The following is an 18,513-nucleotide window of genomic DNA, read 5'->3' as shown; positions in this document are numbered from 1 at the left end:
GCCCTCGACCATGTTGGGGGCAGTGCAGGGGCCCCCTTGCCAGCACCCTCGGCATGCGCACTATCTGCTCTGCAGACAGTGCGCATTCCGAGGGTGCTGGTGTGCACCGGCATTGGTCTCAAAGGAAGCCGCTGCACTGTTTCCACCGGGCTGACCGATGGAATTGTTGTAATATGGCGTTTCTGCCGGTCAGCCCGGTGGAAACGTCGTAATACAAGGGGAGTGGTGAGGTTGCCGGCTTGATGGCGGACTCATCCCTGTGGCTTTGCCGGTCCAACGGTGGGACTGCCAAAGTCGTAATCAGGCTCTGTGTCTTTAGGGTACATTAATTGAAAGTCAATAGTACCTCTTCTTGTGAATAGTGCTGTCCTGTTATGTGTATTAAAACTAACAAGTAATTATGTAGCTATTCTAAGTTCACGCCTGTTAGAAAGTACACATATGTTCTATAGAAGGTCCATTATTAATAATTATCATCTCAGTATCAGTTCATTATTGTCCAGGCAAAATTATTGATGTATTGCACTCCAATTTATTTGAAAACCTTTATTGATGATTCTTTAGAGTTGATTTACACAACAAACAGCCAACACGTTTTTCAAAGAAACCCTCTTTGTCATGGCTGTGAATGAAAAACACACAGAATACCTATCCTTTATACAAATATGTTTTCTTGTGTACACGTAAAAACTATTTCAAAACATAAAACCCATCAAAGCTAGTAGTTTAAATACAAATCTTTTCAGTATTTTAAAACTATCACTCATGGTTTTTATCTTGATTTGGTAAAATGTCTTTTAATTTTAAATGCAGGATTTGGGCAATATTTCTTACTAGGTAAAATAAATGGTGAAAGAGAAAAAACAACATCAGCACAAAAAGTTATTCCGTATCAAGGAAAGAATTAGAAAAGATGAAAAAGCATGCAAACAATAAAGAAAATGAAAATCTATAATGCAGAAGATCAGAAGACCAAACCCAAAAAGAAAAAGAAGCATAATGGGTTGAGAAGAACAGACGTAAAAAGAGAAGGAAGAAAGAAAAAGCTGTACAGCTATATACATAATAACAAATCTGCCTTGGCGCAAACATAGTGATCAATTAATGTAGGTTATCCTGTATATCATATTCAATCATTATTTTCAAATAGCACAAAAATACCAGTCAATCTAAAGATGCACAAAATAAAATCAGTATATTTACAGTTATTTGCCACATTGGACCACCAGGGAACCGCCAGCTCCGCCAGGATCCTGGATTCTGGTGGCCTGGTAGTGGTGGAGGTCCTAAACCGTCAGGGCAGCATTGCAGCGTTGCCCTGGGGATTACTGCCTCATTCTCCTCCACCGGTTTCATGGCAGTAGCAACGCCATGAAAAAGCTGGCGGAGAACAGGTGCAGGGGTCCACAGGGGTGCCCAGCATCATCATAATGTTCACTGTCTGCTTTGCACATTTTGAACACTGCAAGGGTGCTAGTGCACTCTGCAGGCAACAGCATTGCCGCCGGCTCAATTATGACCTGGAGACAGGAAACCCATAATAGCTCCGGCGGGGATGTTGCTACGTAGGCAGCGACCACCCTGTCGGGAGTTTGGCAGATGGAGTTTTCCGTCCTCCAAACTCGTAATCAACCCTAAGTCATTTTCTTCAGAAAACAGTAAATATTGCACAGCATGAATTTATCAGGATCAATCGAAATATTGGACTAATATTCATCACTAACTAATATTCACCACTAACCATATTTCTGAATGTCTACAATCTATGTCAATAAACACACTTTGTTGTTCTCCAAATATGGTTTCACTTCAATCTAAAGTGTTTACATTAAGAAGCAATATTAATTACGTAACTTTGAAAATTATTTAATTTCGAAGGTCAGAATTCACTTAATGGTTTTGTAAAGAAAAAACATGTGTTTTCCTAAAATAATTACCTCTTTCATATTTTTAAACCTCTTGAAAAGTGATTGTCCAAAATGAATAATTATGTCCAATATCTTTTCTCCACGCAGGGTACCTAAAGATGAAAAATATGGAATATTTCCTCTCTTTTCTAATGTATCTTGGTTAAACATACCAGGGCAGAATTACTTAAAATTCACACAACACAGTGGAGCAAGGCAAGTTGCTGTGCTGTGTTGCGTAAATGGGAGAGAGCTGGAAAGTGCCATATATACCAAGATGTGGTTCTTTTCAGCTCTCTATGGACTGGTGTACTTGAGGCAGCCCTAGCAAAAACGCAGGCACCCATGCACTTCAGGGTCAACATTACGGGCAGAATTATTTTTATGCAGAAAGTGATACATTTGTTTTCTTGAAATTCTCACCTCAGTCATTCATATCTTTAAACTTCTTAAAAAATGGTTTGCCCAAACTGAATAATTATATCTAATATCTTTTCTCCATGTAGGCTATGTAAAGATGAACAATATGTAATATTTTACTCTCTGTTTTAGCGTATCTTGGTTAAACACAAAGGGGCAGATTTCATTAGAATTCAGGCATTAGTTTGCAGCAAGGCAAATTGCTGTTCTACATTGCGTGAATGGTGGAGAGCTGAAGAGCTCCATACCTAGTTAGAAATGACACTCTTCAGCTCTGTCTGTGTTGGCTCACTTGTGGCTGCCTAACGCCAGTGCAGGCACCTTTTTATCGCAGTGCCTGTGTTAGGGATATAATTGTATAGGAGGGAATACATTCCTGCTCAAAAATAACCCTTAGAACCATATTCCTCTTTCTTTTCAACATAGAAATAGGAAGTAACAAAGGGAAATAAAGATATTTCTTCTTGTTAAGCCTCACTGGGGAAGGTGCAGCATTTTCTAGCTTTAGTAAATCTGGGAATGCCCCAAAATCTATGAGTGAGTGCATGGGGGCACCCTTGCTGCACCCATGGAAAGGCTTCCCAATAAACACCTGTGCAACAAAGATTTTCCAAAGAAATGTATTCATTTTTTATCTAGATGGTTGACGTGATCTAAAATTTTAAGGTGATAGAAGTGAAACTACAAAGGTTTACCACTGCAAGACTAACATGGCTTCCACTTCTGGACTGTTTCACGTGCATTCAAATTAGGGGTCTTTTCTGAAAGATATCAATAGTGAGATCCAATATGGTGCCTCAAAAATCAGGAACAGCATGTTACCATGGGGACCTGTTATCATTCTGTACAAATTCCTCATGACTGATTCTCTATAGACAGCCCGAGTACTGAATAGTGTTCTTACAATATCTAACCGTTTTACCTTAGTTGGTATTGAATTATTCTATATTTTCACCTACAGATACCCATAGTGGGGGATGGATGTTTGAAATGATTCATGGAGTCTAGATGTTTTAGTGAGGGACTCCCTAAAGTTTAAGAACTACACTTCTTTAAACCATACCATCAAAAGACAAAATATTCCACATTTTTTCTTCTTAAGATAACCAATGTGGAAAAAAGATATTGGATATAACTATTCATTACCGGCAACCACTTTTTTTTAGAAGTTTAAAATTCAAAAGCACAAGGTGTGAATTTCAAGACAACTAATATTAGGAGAGCAATGCTGTGTGTTTAAGCTAGGTAGGTTAAAACAGAAACTAAAATATTCCACATTTTTCATCTATAGATACATTATGTTAAGAACAGATATTGAATATCATTTTAATAAATTTTGGTCTACCACTTCTTAAATAGTTTAAAAATATGAAAAACAAAGGAGAGAGAGGTTCAAGAGAATTAAAACTTTTTCTTTAGAAAACCATTAAGTGAATATTGAATGTCAAAATGAAAAGATGTTTAAAGTTGAGTAAATATATTGCTTCTTAATGAACATTTTTTAATTGAAGTATAAACACACCGGGTGAAGAACTCTGTATTTTTGATTTCATAGATTGTAGACAATCAGAGTCAGGGTTAGGTGTGAATATTAGTCCAGTGTTTTAGATATTCTTGATATATCCACGTTGTGCAATATTTACTGGTTTCTGAAGAAAATGAAATAACTAATTCTGAGCGGTCTGGAAAGAATATTTTTTTTAGGACATGCCTGCTAGCAGTGTGCATGCGCTATGGCTTGGCAACAATCTATTGTAGCTAAAAAAACTCAAAAAAAGTTATTTTAGCCTGTCCATTATTCACTGTTCATTGGCATCATTACCACTCTTTTTTGCTGCCTTGTAATTTAGCAGCGCGTTTGAGGCATCACTTCCTGTATCTCTTTCTTGTCTTTGTGTGGATAATGGACCAAGTACAGATTACTTTATTTTTTTTAGCATTTGTCTGATGCTCCCGCTGTGATTGAGGCACTATTTCTTTATTTTTTGCATTTTTAAATAGCTCAACTTGACCTGAAGGTATTGGAGCTTTTTACATGAGCACCAGGTACATTACATAAGTTCACATTCATTTTTTTAGGCCCATACGTTTAAGCGATTTGCCCAGAAACATATGATGTTGAAGCAATGCTGAGGCTCAGAGCTAGTTCTCCAGTTCCAAAGTCGGCATCTCTGGCGGTACCGCCTCATCCTTCTTCGCCCTCCCACCCAAACCTCCATTCGGGTTGGGCATAATGTTTTATTAGTCATGTTGCACAGCAGCACAGCTGCTGTACAACATTCCTGAAAGTTTAAAAAAAAAACAATGACATGCCAAGCTCCTTATGGCCAGTGCAGAAATACGTTTTTCCACTTGGGGTGTCACAAATTGTGTTTTAAGGTTTGTCTAAGGTCAATGAACTTGAGTAAAACGCGTATAACCTGTTTATCCAAAGTGAGCATGAAAAGTATATGAAATCTTGGAAAAGTATTGTTTGAGATGCAAAAGGAAAACTGGATGTAAATGTGCAATGAAAAAAGGAACAAGTGGATGCTGTATCAAATAGTAAGCCCAAAGAGGAAAGGAGAATAAATATCAAATATCCATGTGTGTGGGAATATGGTCATGATGTAAGGGATCGTGTGTGGCATGGCAAACATTAAACTCAATGGTATTCTGTTTAATAATAATGCCAAGATATAAAGTGACATAAACCGGGGAAAAGTGTTTATTTGAGATTAACTTTTAAACGTAAACGTGTTTTGTACTGAAAAGCAATCTCAAATTTATTGCAGATAGCGCCTTTTGCTACTTTGCATTACAATGCATCAAGCTAGAGTCCGTTGGGGGGATTACACGTGTGTTCCCTTATTGCAACCCATGGTATTTAACACAAAGACCAATCTACTAACAACATGAGGCTTTTTTTTAACATCGTATCCTTGAGGCATGCGTACAAATCTAGACATTTTTGAATGATCAAATACTTTAAAAGATGTAATGTGTGATGTACTGTACAGAATATGCACAATGATTTAAAGTTTTAAAAATGGTCTAAGGAAAGCATTTTGTGCAGGAAAACTACCCTTTAATTACAAAAACCTACGCTTAGAGTAATTTTCAAACCTCTTAAAACATTGAATCCGAGCTGCATAGTTCATCCTTCTTTGTTTGTCTAGCAGTAGAAATTTGTGCTGGAAGGGCATACTTCCAATGTAAATCCTGTGTAAGACAGCCACACACTTGCCTCTGCACTGTACGTCATGCAGAGCAACCTTATTGAAGCTGTTCCAGTACAGGGGATGACAGCAGCAGCAGGCAGGCGAGTGTCTCTGGTCTGTTCTTTTCCTTTGCGCAATGGACTGGGACAAAATAAGTTGCTGCTTTGCATAGTGAATTAGTGAATCTACCCCCACAGTCCTCATAAATCTTGGGCTTAGTTTTATATTTTTGAAAGGGAGCAACCCCTGACCTGCTTTTTAGGTCGGGAGAAGGCCCCCGTGCCGCACAGGTCCACCGTTGTGCGCGTGTCCCTCTCCCCGCCCTCGCAGCTGCTACTGTGAGTTTGAGGCCCTCCTCCACCTGCAGGCCCCCGCCTGCGCCTCATCCCTGGTGGTCTAGTGGTGCCGTAAGTATTGTCTGTCTGTTTGCCTTTTGTCTTTTTTTCACTTTCTTTTTCACTGCTTCTCTGTTTTTCTTGCAGTTTTTTGTGCCTTTTTCTCTGTTCCTCTGTTTTCTTGCCCTGCTTCTATTCCTTGGGCTTCCCCCGTAGTTTCCCCTGCTGCTGCATCCCCCGTGGCCCCGCCCCCCTAGCACACCCATTCGCGCTTCCCTCCCGCCTCCCAGTTGCTCCTGCCTCCCACCTCCCCCTCATAATGGTGGCTGCTGCGCGGCCGCGCCGCTGGCACGCCGGAGGCAAGCCCGACTGCGCCCGTCCGCTCCTGGACCGTGCCCGCACCAGTCCCCCTGGCTGCCGAGATCCCCCTGGCACCAGATGCCACTACGACGCGAACGCCATCCACGCCTTCAACACCGGCCGCTCTACCACCTGCTTCCAGGCCTCACCAAAGCTCGCCCACAGACCCTTCTCTTGCCGGAGCTGCAACTTCTCTACCCTCCATACCACCACCTCACCCGCCAGAACTGGACGCAGCCACCTCAGGTGTATCATTCTTAATACCCGCTCCGTCCACAAGCACACCATCGAGCTCTGGGACCCTCTTGTCTCCTCCTCGCCGGACATCGCATTCCTGACAGAGACCTGGATAAACCCATCCTCAGCTCCCGACATTTCCATAGCCATCCCAGACGGTTACAAGAGAGACCACACCAACAGACCGGGAGGAGGGATTGCCATCGTCCACAGGATCACCATCAGAATCTCAACCAACACCGAAGACACCCTCAGCACCCCGGAACGCATGCACTTCCAAGTCCACATCGACCCCAAGACTGCTTCGGGGTACCCTCATCTACAGACCCCCCCCGACCTCAACCTCAGTTCAGTGACTCCATCGCTGACATCAGCGGCACTCAAGCCATGCCTCTACAGATTACGTCCTCCTCGGGGACCTGAACTTCCACCTCGAAAACACCAATGACAGCAACTCGATCGCCCTGCTCTACAACCTCGCCAACCTCGGACTCAATCAACTCGTCACATCTCCCACCCATTCCGCCGGACACACGCTCGACCCTATCTTCTCCGCCAGCAGACAAATCACCTTCAGCCACACCACCGAGCTCTACTGGACCGACCACCGCTGCGTCCAATTCACCTTCAATAAACCCACCACCCACTACCACCCACAACCGATCCCCTGCCGCAGCTGGAACAAGATCACCAACGGCCAGCTGATCTCCGTCCTCGCCCGAGCCCCACCAGCTGACTCCACCGATGCCGACTGAGCCGCCCGCAACCTCAGGCAATGGATCGACGACTGCGCCAACACTCTTGCCCCGATTAAAAAACCCTCTCACAACCATGCCATCAAAAAGGCCACCTGGTTCACCACCGACCTCCAGATCTACAAACAAGCCTGCCGCAAACCCGAGAGGAAGTGGCACCAGGAACAGACACCTGCCACCCACATGGCCCTCAAGAACGCCATCCGCAAGCACCACCAGCTCATCCGGGCCACCAAGAGATCCTCTTTCAAGGAACGTATCGACAACAATGTGCACAACAGCAAAGAGCTCTTCAGCATCGTAAAGGAACTCTCAAACCCCAGCTCCAGCACCTACGACATCCCACCTTCGCAAGACCTCAGTGACTCCCTCGCCACCTTCGTTCACTGCAAGATCACAGACATCGACGACAGCTTCAATAACAAGACCCAAGCAGCAGCTACCAACACCTCCGACTCCTCACCCCCCCAACCACACCAACCTCCTGCTCTCATGGACACACGTCAACAATGCCGACACCATCAAAGTAATGAACACCATTCATTCCGGCTCTCCATCTGACACCTGCCTGCACTACATCTACAACAGAGCGAGCTCCATCATTGCCCCCCCAACTCCGTATGATCATCAATAGCTCCTTCGAGACCACCACCTTCCCGGAAAGCTGGAAGCAGGCTGAGATCAATGCCTTACTCAAGAAACCCCAGGCGGACCCTAAGGACCTCAAAAACTACCGGCCAATCCCCCTGCTTCCGTTCCTGGCAAAGGTACTTGAGAAGATCGTCAATAGGCAACTGTCCCACCACCTGGAGGAAAACAAAACTCTGGACCCGTCCCAATCCGGCTTTCGCAGTAATCACAGCACCGAGACCGCCATCATCGCGGCAACCGACGACATCCGGACCCTCCTGGACAAAGGCGAAACAGCAGCCCTCATCCTCCTGGACCTCTTTGACACCGTCTGCCACCACACCCTGCGCACACTCCTCCACAACGCAGGGATCCGCGACAAGGCCCTGGACTGGATCACCTCCTTCCTCACCGACAGAACACAGAGAGTCCGTCTCCATTCCTATCTGAAGCCACCAAGACCATCTGCGGCGAACCACAGGGCTCATTCCCTCAGCCCGACACTCTTCAACGTCTACATGGCACCGCTCGCCAAAATAGTCCGATCTCACAACCTCAAAATGATCTCTTACGCCGACAACACCCAGCTGATCCTATCCCTCACCAAGGACCCCGCCACAGCCAAAACCAACCTCCACAAGGGTATGAAGGCCGTCGCCAACTGGATGAAGAACAGTCGACTAAAACTAAACTCAGATAAGACAGAGGTCATCATCCTCGGCCCCACCCCCTCTGCTTGGGATGCCTCCTGGTGGTGGCCGTTGCTGGGAGCCGCACCAAACCACGCCCGCAACCTGGGTTTCATCCTTGACTCATCACTCTCCATGACCCAACAAGTCAAGGCCGTCTCGTCCTCCTGCTTCAACACCCTCCGCATGCTCCGCAAAATCTACAGGTGGATCCCTACCGAAACCAGAAAGACAGTTACCCAGGCCCACGTCAGCAGCAGACTGGACTACGGCAACGCTCTCTAAGCGGGAATCACGGCAGCTCTCCAGAAAAGACTGCAACGGATACAGAACGTCTCTGCACGCCTCATCCTCAACATCCCCCACCCCAGCCACATCACAGCCCACCTGAGAAACCTACACTCGCTTCCCGTCAACAAAAGGATCACATTCAAACTCCTAACCCACACCCACAAAGCACTCCACAACGCCGGACCAGCATACCTCAACGATCGTCTCAGCTACACCCCGAATCGTCAGCTCCTCTCCACCAACCTCGCCCTCACCCCACACATCTACAGGACAACAACCAGTGGCAAATCCTTCTCCTACCTCGCGGCCAAGACCTGGAACAGCCTCCCCATCCACCTAGGACCTACTGACCTTCAGGAGACTCCTCAAGAACTGGCTGTTCGAGCAGTAGCAACCCCCATCCTCAAAGCGCCTTGAGACCCTCACGGGTAAGTAGCGCGCTCTACAAATACACTGATTGATTGAAACAAGTTGGGTTGTTTGTAACAATGATTTTGATACCTTGAAGTAGCATTTATAGTAGTTCTTTGTGTAAACCTGTACTCGCCAATGGGCCTACCACAGATTCTGCAGTAAAAATTATAATTTTAGGTTTTGGCTGTTAGGACATATAAAAATACATATCTGACTATTTAATATACAGCATCCTGCCACTCAATGGGCCTGCTGTAGAGGTGACATATATATTACGGAGGTTTGGGCTTTGCTATTACTTTAAATGGCAGAGTCAAGTTAGCAGTTTAAAACTGCTTGGCCAGTCTGCAGTGGTAGGCTGGAAACATGTTTTCATGTTGTCATATCCAGGATGGCACAATAAGTGCTGCACCCTTGGGGGACACCTTAACCTACAGGCCCTAGGTAACACTAGTACCATATTCTAGAGACTTGTAAGTGGGTAAAGTTATACCAATTAGTTGTAAGCCAAGCAAACACATACTTTGTAGCGTCAGAACACTGGCACTGAGGTCTGATTAGCAGGTCTCAATACACTTTCAGAGTCGAAAAACCAGGAATATCAGTTCAAAACTTTGAAGTGAGTACAAAAATGAGCCATTTTACAGTTGTTTATTAGGCCTTGCTCCATTTTTCTAATTTGGTTTGGGATTTTTATTGTTTTGCATTTCAGCCTTAATACTGTTTTTATACTGCATACATACTGTACACATTGCCTCAAAGTTAATCCTGTCTGCTGTGTGCCATAACTATCAGTGTGTTGAGCTCAGGTTTATTTAGTGACTTAAGTGGTTCACCCTGACAAGGACGGTGATTATTACTTGAATTGTTTAGTCACCTCCCTCAACTAATAACCCAGTTTCATGCAAACTGTTCATGTAAAAAGACTATGCCCACAATTCTTTTGGCACACATAATACTCTACTCAGTCTACTTTTGGTTAAGTTACTTCTGTCTCTTTCTCAAAAGTCCCACCTCCTGCAAACTAGGCAGACTCGTTACCTTCATTCAACACCCACAATGGCTTCCAGGAGCTTCAGGTCAGGGGAATAGCTTCCTCCTCCCAAGGCAGGACTCCAGGTGATGTCATGTTACCACTAGGAAGCTGGTTGTCAGGCATACACAAGCTCTTGTTGCACTGCAGTCTTTAGAGTACTTTGTGGAGTACCTGCATCTTTGGTCAAAGATAAATTGGAACTGGAATAACAAGCGGGTCAGTAGCTCCCACATTTATACAGTGAAAGCTGACAGGGAATAAGGATTCTATGCTTGCACTTTCAAAACTGGTTAGGGGTGATTCTCCTTTCAAGTGTCCTTTCCAGGCTGCTCTCCAGACACAGCCTTTGTGTAGAGTGAACCCCATACAACAGGGTAGCCTCAGCTTTGAGTACCCACAACAAAGGCACAGAGAAGTGCAAGTTTTTTACACCTGGCTATCAACAGCTTCAAACAACAGTGATCCTGGCAAAGGCAAAAGACTGGTTAACCTTAAGGATAATTCACCTGCTATAATGATTCTTTATTAACATTTTAGGGGATCATTTGGTATTTGGTGATCAGGTTAATCAATAACAAACGTAACTGATATCCCATCAGCCAAATTACAATTACATTATAGGCAGTGGCATTTGTAGTGACAGAATAACCTGTCCTGCAAACTCCAAATCAGGTCTTTAGTTGTTATCAGTCTACTCCACAACAACATGGTCCACGATCATCCAATAATAACAACATAAAAAGAAAGTAAAAATAAATTATAATAAGAGAATAGTAGCATCTTTTTATCAATAAATATGGTAACCAGTGTCATGTTATGCATAACTCTAAGTAGATGTGACCTACTCCCACAAGGCACTACATATTGCTACAAATGTTTATCAAACTGTTTTACACTCATTTTCCCCCTAAACCCCTAACTCTCCTAAAATCAGATCTGATTGAAGAAGAGTGAGTCCTTAATGTTTCAAATGAACTTCTAAGCAGTAGTCATGCTTTTTATGTAAATGCAAAGTATCACTACATTGTTTAATCTCGTTGTTCGTACTATTACCATTATAGATTAAAATGCTTGGTTCACATCATTAGAATTAAAATACGATTGTAGGAAATGTATACACAGGAATCTACTGTACCATGTTCACATTTCAACACTTTTCAGTGGCTAGCCATATTTAAGAGGTTACGATGTGGTCCTCCCTCACTATTTGAAGAAAATGTGCCAAACATTTCCAAGTGTGTCTATTTGATTATTAACAATGTATATGACCTTATCACATGATGGTATCTAACACATTTCTGCCACCCACTCATCTGAAGTTAGTATAGATGGATACAACCAGTGCCAAAGGATGCATATCTTAGCCATTGCTAATGGCGTAGTTAGACACCTTCTACTGTGATTGTTCAACACATTTATATCTCGTAGGGTGGCCAGGGTGCTGCTGAATGCATGAGCTAATTGTACCCCTAATTGGGGGCCATATACCTTTCCAAAAACCTGTATACTGGGGCAGTGCCACAGAATGTCTAGGTTATCCCATCCAACTTGTTTACAATTCCAGCAGTTAATATGTGGCAAAAATCTTGCCCTACACAATTTTATGGGTGACCGGTGTCATTTGAGATTTTAAAGTATAAAAATTTGAGACTAGCTTCCCTTATTTGTTTATTGTGTTCATTCTGTAGTGCGGGTCAATCTGTGGAGTATTTTCTACCCAATATCATTTACCTATATGCTTTTGATCTTTACTGTGTGGGAGAGGAGTACATTTGTAGGATTATTAGGCAGTAAAGACCAGATATCACCCCATCGTAAGACCTCCATGTGTTAAAGTATTTTTCATATGTGACATGAGCATTGACATTTGTCTTTTTTTCTAGGTTGTGTGTCAAGCAGCAGGCAAGTTGCCTAAATTGCCATGCATAGGTGTCATTTAGTCTAAAGTAATCTTCAAGGGTATGGAGTGATTTCAGGTCTCTGTCATCAACAATTGTTTCGAACATTATTCTCCTTTGGATTCCAAATTATTTCAGTTAATGGTAGTCCCACTATGCACATTGCAGCATTGTTCCATGGATTTACAAAACATGGTACCCTGTCGCCACCACTTTAGATGCTACAACTATGTCAAAGTTGATAGTTCACTGTCAGAAAAATGAGGGAACACTTGGGTGCCCATCCACATCACAGGAAAGAACAGAGAGAGCGAGGAATGGGTAACGGTGCTTTTGTGTCTAAAGCCCACAAACAAGAAAACAAGGGGTATTTGCCCATTTCACCACACGTAACCTGGGCAGTAATACTCAAACATAAGAATGTTGGATACTGCAGGGACAAATTCATGGGCAACACATTTATTCCAAAATGAAAAAAATTATTTTCACTGGGTTTAGAGTTAAATCACACCCTGCTAATTTCATCTTCAGTTACATAAACCTGTCTGTACATTAAACTACACCCTGTGTTATGGGTTTGTTAGTCTCAGATACAAAGGATGAAGTAGCAAAAACAAATACAATTTTATACTTCATAATATATACAACACATTCCTTAACTTGAACATGTCATAAGTTACCCAAGTCTACAAAACGCAAGGAAATTGATTATTCTTTCTTTCCTCCTTGCTTCCTTTTTTACTCGGAGAATGGTGGTTACAGGTCCAGCTTTTATCCACTTGGAAGTAGCAACCAAGTTAAGAGTCCTGGGGCACTTGCTTCCTTACTTAGCTCCTTATGACTGTACTGTTTATATGGCAATATCCTCCCAATCAAAGGTCGACGTGTTTCGGGCTATTTCCATTGAAGGACTCTGCAAGACTAGCACCACAAGGGAACCAAAGCCTAGAAATAAAATAATTCACAAACTCAAAGTTAGCCACCTAATATAAACACAGCGGACAATTAATGCATTCCACCCAAAACAATAAATGATATAGACCAAATATGTTATAAGCAAAGAGAGATCACTGAGGTTGTGCGGGATGTCCGGGAAAAGTCAGAGTTACATGAGAACTACATGTTGACATGCTGGTCAGTCGTGCTGTTTGAAATTATAAAGACTGACGAAGAAGGACACAAACCTGCATGCATGAAGGACATGGAACTAATATAGATCTCATACCAACCATGATAATATAGCGTGACTGTGCAAAGGGTGCAAAACGGTTAAAGCGCAAAAGCATCACCCATGTTATCCAGGATATAATCATTATGAAGAATGTGCTATGCAGGTGAGTGGGTGCATATATACTTCAGACTGGAACCAGGTATAAGTATTTGTAGGTGATCACATGAATATTGTGACCATAATCAAGGTAGAAATCAAGGAATTATTCCTAAAAGATTAAGCAAATGTATATATAATTATCCAGTTTGTGAGCGAGCCCTATGCAAAGAATTGTTGAAAATTTACCGAATAGACCAAGTCCTGTTGGTAGATTCCAAATTCTGTTGCCAATTGAAAATCAAGAATGGACTGATAAGTAGTAAACTAGTGAGAATGAGAGATCTGAAGTTGTGACTTTACTTTTAGGGTGGAGTATTAACAGAAGTAAGTATTGCAACAACGATTTCACGAAGACCAGATGAAACATGAATTGTATGTTGGCTAACAACTGACTACAATGAAAGTAAGACAGGGAACTGGTTCTGTGTTGCCTTTAAGTCTGTCTCCTCTCTTCCAGGTCTGCAACAAGTGCTTCAGCAGCACCAGCAACCTCAAGACACATCTGCGCCTGCATTCAGGGGAGCGCCCGTACCAGTGCTGGCTCTGTCACACCCGTTTCACCCAGTACATTCACCTTAAGCTGCATCGAAGACTGCATGAGCGCCAACAGCTGCTTTGTTGCCCCAGCAGTCCTCCGACCTATCTCCACCATGCCAACCTGGAAGTGCATCAACGAGGCAACTGCCCACTCTTCACATACCACAGTTGCCCCACTGCAAAGCTCTGTGAGACCAACAGCATGTGCAACCAGTTCGACCTAAGCCAGGATCCAACCCCACTACTCGAAAGGGGGCTGGACCACCATAGGGCAGCCCTGCTGATGGAAACACTCATCCTGAGAAAGATGGAACTGGGCGGTATTAACACAGTGTGCAGTGGGAGTAGACCAGTGCACTTCTCAAGAATGGCGCCATCTTGTTTCTTCTTGAAGCAGGAGGAGCAACAGAGGCACATACAGTTGGCTTAACCTGAAAGTATTAAACAGTGCCAGAAACCACATGAAGTCCATGATTCGACTCCTCCACTCTTTGGAAACAACGCAGACTTATTAAAAATGTACTATGCTTTGCTATCAGCAATCTGTCATGGTTTTTCTAGTTATTTCAGAAACAAAAGACCAAAACTATCTTGTGAGGAGTGTGGTGGAACAGAGAGGGATGTGTAGGAGGCACACAAGTTTATCATTGGGGGTATACTAAAATTACTCTCTTGCGTAATGCTTTTGAGAGCTAACACCCTCAGATATCTGCTCCTGCTGTATATCACTTTAACTGTTTATGCTGATGATGACTCACTTTTTTTAAATCGTAGAACAATCCTCCACGTACCCTAAAACAAAGGTTGACTAGGATATACATGTGTCTCTAAATAGCACCTGGAAGCAGATATGTTGCTATGGTAAGCTCGGCCATTGGGTTGAGGGTCCTATTTTGACGTGCCCATGTATGTGCATTAGTATGTGCCTAGGTGTGTGCATATAACTAGTATGTCTCAGGCTTCAGTCAAAACTGGCTGACATAGCCTTCCATCATTCCCAGGACAATAAGATGAGTGCTATTGAGTGAGGGTTTTGCAACAAAACGTTGCCTTTTTTTGATTTGGGGGTTAAATTCCAATTCATTACAGCTTTCGTCTTGTCAAACCTTGCACCATTTATTGAGAGATTATAGTCCAGATTTAAGAGGGCCTAGCGCCCCCTTGTGCCACATTTGCGTTATGTTTTTACAATAATGTGGCCCAATGAGGCCAAAATCGCTGTGCCAGCTTTACAAAGTGGCTCAATGCATGCATTGCGCCACTTTGTAACCCCTTGTGCCACATAAAGCCAGCGCCAAGCATAATGTATGCAAGGGGGACGTTCCCCCGTTAGGTTATCTAAAAGATTTTTTTGTGCCATTTTTTTCAGCATTTTTAACGCCTGCAAAGAGCAGGCACTAAAAGGGGGCACACCATTGGTTACAATGGGTCCCTATGTACTGTTCAGGGTTAGTGCCAAAAGTTTGGTGCTAACCGCGAACAGAACATCAATACCATAAAAAATGTTGATGCTGTTGCCCCCTACCCTGCGCCATGGTGCGCCGTATTTTAAATACGGCGCACGCATGGTGGTGGTAGGGGGCGCTAAGGGGCGCAAGGAAAGTGGCGCTACACTTAGTGCAGCGCCACTTTTCTAAATTCTGCCCCAATGTGCGGGAAACATCTGACACATTCGGAAATAGGTGTGGTAAACAATGGTTACTGTGATAAGTAGCAACAACCTTATGAGGACTCAAGAGAGTGAGTGAGTGGGTTTGGGACAGGATGCCGGGTTTCAAAATTTGAAATAGGGGTATAGAACACACACTCAGGACTAGCAGTGGTCATGTGACCCATTGATATGAGTGGCTGTGCACAGTGCTCTAAATGGGAAAAATAAGTGATGGTACTTACCAAATTGAGTCTTAGGCAGGACATAATTATATAATGACACTACTGCCATCTGTCAAGTATTCATTTTACCCTTACATTATCCTTGTTAATAGTCTCAAATTTCCTGTATGTGCAAATTCCCTCTGCACATGTGGGCAAGACATATATAAACAATAACCTGTCTACTACTATGACCCTCTCACATTTTAAGCCACTCATTGCATTTAAAGGGTCATGTTATGTTTGGACTAAGCTTTCTTTGACAGAGCATTTCCAATATAAATTTACGAGGTTTAGAACAGTTCATAATGATCTGCTTAGTGTGATATTAGGACTGCTGTGACCTTGGCCAAGTACTGTTTGATGTTGGGCCTTTGCTGTTTGATCATGGACCAGCAGTGTTTGATTCTGTGCCAGCATTTTGCCTTGTTGAGCCAGAGATATATAATCTTGCTCTAGTGTTGAGTACGATTGGGTCAGCAACAGGTAAAACTGAACCAGCACTATGTTGGATTGATTCAGTGCTTTGAGACCTTGACTCAGTCATGCATAATTTTGATATTTTTTTTATACTTAGTATGTGATCTTGGCTAAGCTCTGTGTGATGTTGATCCACCATTACCTGATCTTGGGCCATCAACTAGTTGCTTTTGGCCGAGCAGTGTCTGGTATTGGTTCAGTTCTGTGTGGTCTTGACTCACTAGTGTGTGATCCTTGATGAGTAATGTGTGTTCTTGGCTCTACACTGTGTGATCTTAAGCCATCCTGGCATGATCTTGAACCATTGCTCTTATGTAGGCCAATACTGGATGATATCTTATTCCAGTCCTGTGGGTTGTTGGCTCAGCCCTATCTGGTCTTGGCTTAGTCATTTCAGATCTTTGCTCAGTGCTTTGTTCCCGTTAGAGGCACAGCCTGTGAAAAGATAAGGGAAGAGCTCACAGAGTACACTGAGTAGCACTCGGTTCCTAATGGCAAAACTCATAATGGCAGGTGAAGATTTTTAGCTTATGGTTATATTTAACGTTCTCATAATTTTCCCTTCATTCTGATGAAAGCTGACTGGAGAATAAAATTATTGAAGTCTATGTCGCCTCCAAAACTGTTCCCAATATGTTGGCATGTATACAAGGGCTCTGTATTGTGAGATCCTTCCACCTATCATTACTACCATTGAAGGGGATTGCAGGGGCAGTTCCAATAGAACAGCTTCAATACACATACTAACACTTGACTGCTTTACCAAATTTAAAATGTTAACTAATACCTGTACACTAGGTAATATCTGTACACTAAGCAGTTCTGGGCATCACTCCCATCTGCACCACAGTTTTCAAGTAATCCTTTGTTGAATGGGTTCATCCTCGTTATCTCGTATTCACATTGGGCATATTTATGCAGTTCGCTGTGTGTATGGGGACAGACTACAACTGACCATGTCAAAGGACCCTCGCAATCAATTTGACAGATTAAAAACTGTGCACATTGGTCAACACTATGTGTGATGTTCGGCCTGCATAATGTTGTAGGCCAGCATATGTGACCCTAGGACTTTGGGATATTGGGCGTTAGTGAGATGGTTTGTGAAGTTGAGCCACTGAGGTATATTGAATGAGTGGTGTTTCATAATGGGGCTGTGCTTTGGAATACCAGGCCTGTGCCTTGTGACACTGCCCCAACGCTGTAGGACCTTGGCCTAACTCTGTGTATTTAGATGGACTGGGTCAGCACGGTGTATTAAGATTGGTGCTTTTAATACACCAACATTATGCACAAGGACTTGTCCGTACAACTCATTAAATGCTGAGCAGAGCCACCTTGATTATGTGCACAACTCCTGTCTTTTTGTAGAGAGCCTTTGTTCTTGCACGGTTAATTCCAAGTGGAGAATTATTATATTTACTGTTTGTGCATATTTCATTTCAAGTGACTTTCTCTAGACAACATATATGAATGTGGATATTTCAGGCCGTCATTGTATACCAAGCATAGATAGTGTGATAAAGTAAGTTACTTTTGCACCAGATGTAGACGCACATGTATACTCATGTCAGAAAAGCGTTTCAGTTTGCCAGATGCACTAATTGTATCATTGATTGTTATGATCTTACAACATACCTGGCATTAAAAATGCATCTCTGGTTGCTGAATTTGAAAGCACCCTGCAGGGGTGGACCAAGCTGTTCCAATAGGATGTTGCTACACACTGTTAATAAAGTGTGAAATAATGCTTTCCAGTGCCCAACCTTTATTTAGACCGTGACATGGAGAATGGTTTAACTTTAGATATGCCAAAAGAGGGGTGTGAAGGCCTGCGGGGGTCAAGGGCCTCAACACCGAAGAGAAGGACCCTCTTCACCTTCAGTGCAGCCACGCCCTCCTGGCAACAGTGTGGGGCCGGACTGGACCCTGTTCTGCCACTCACATCGTGATACTGAGCTTGAACTTGGACACACTAGCTTACTGTAAATTAGCTACTTCTGAATAATTCAGCAGTAGCTCGTGACAGGGCTACAGTGGCACTTAGGCTTTCAGAGTGGCGTTCCGAAAGGCTCCACTCTCACAGCCTCAGCAGCACTAGTACCACTGAAGCTATCAGTGA

The 18,513-nt window shown here is 43.3% G+C and overlaps 1 protein-coding gene across 1 annotated transcript in view; it reads left to right on the top strand.

The window, feature by feature from the left end:
* The window catches only part of ZNF683 (zinc finger protein 683), a 71,683-nt gene extending 56,620 nt beyond the window's left edge, over positions 1 to 15,063 (top strand). Inside the window, exon 7 of the mRNA XM_069224032.1 lies at positions 13,960 to 15,063. Within this exon, the coding sequence (XP_069080133.1) occupies positions 13,960 to 14,469 (510 nt within the window). The 3' untranslated portion in view covers positions 14,470 to 15,063. The remainder of the gene's footprint in view (positions 1 to 13,959) is intronic.
* The last annotated feature ends 3,450 nt before the right edge of the window (positions 15,064 to 18,513 follow it).

Source organism: Pleurodeles waltl, chromosome 3_1 (genome assembly GCF_031143425.1).
Source record: "Pleurodeles waltl isolate 20211129_DDA chromosome 3_1, aPleWal1.hap1.20221129, whole genome shotgun sequence".
NCBI classification, from domain to species: Eukaryota; Metazoa; Chordata; class Amphibia; order Caudata; family Salamandridae; genus Pleurodeles; species Pleurodeles waltl.
The sequence above is the reverse complement of the archived record's forward strand: the minus strand, read 5'-3'. Positions and strand labels throughout refer to the sequence as shown.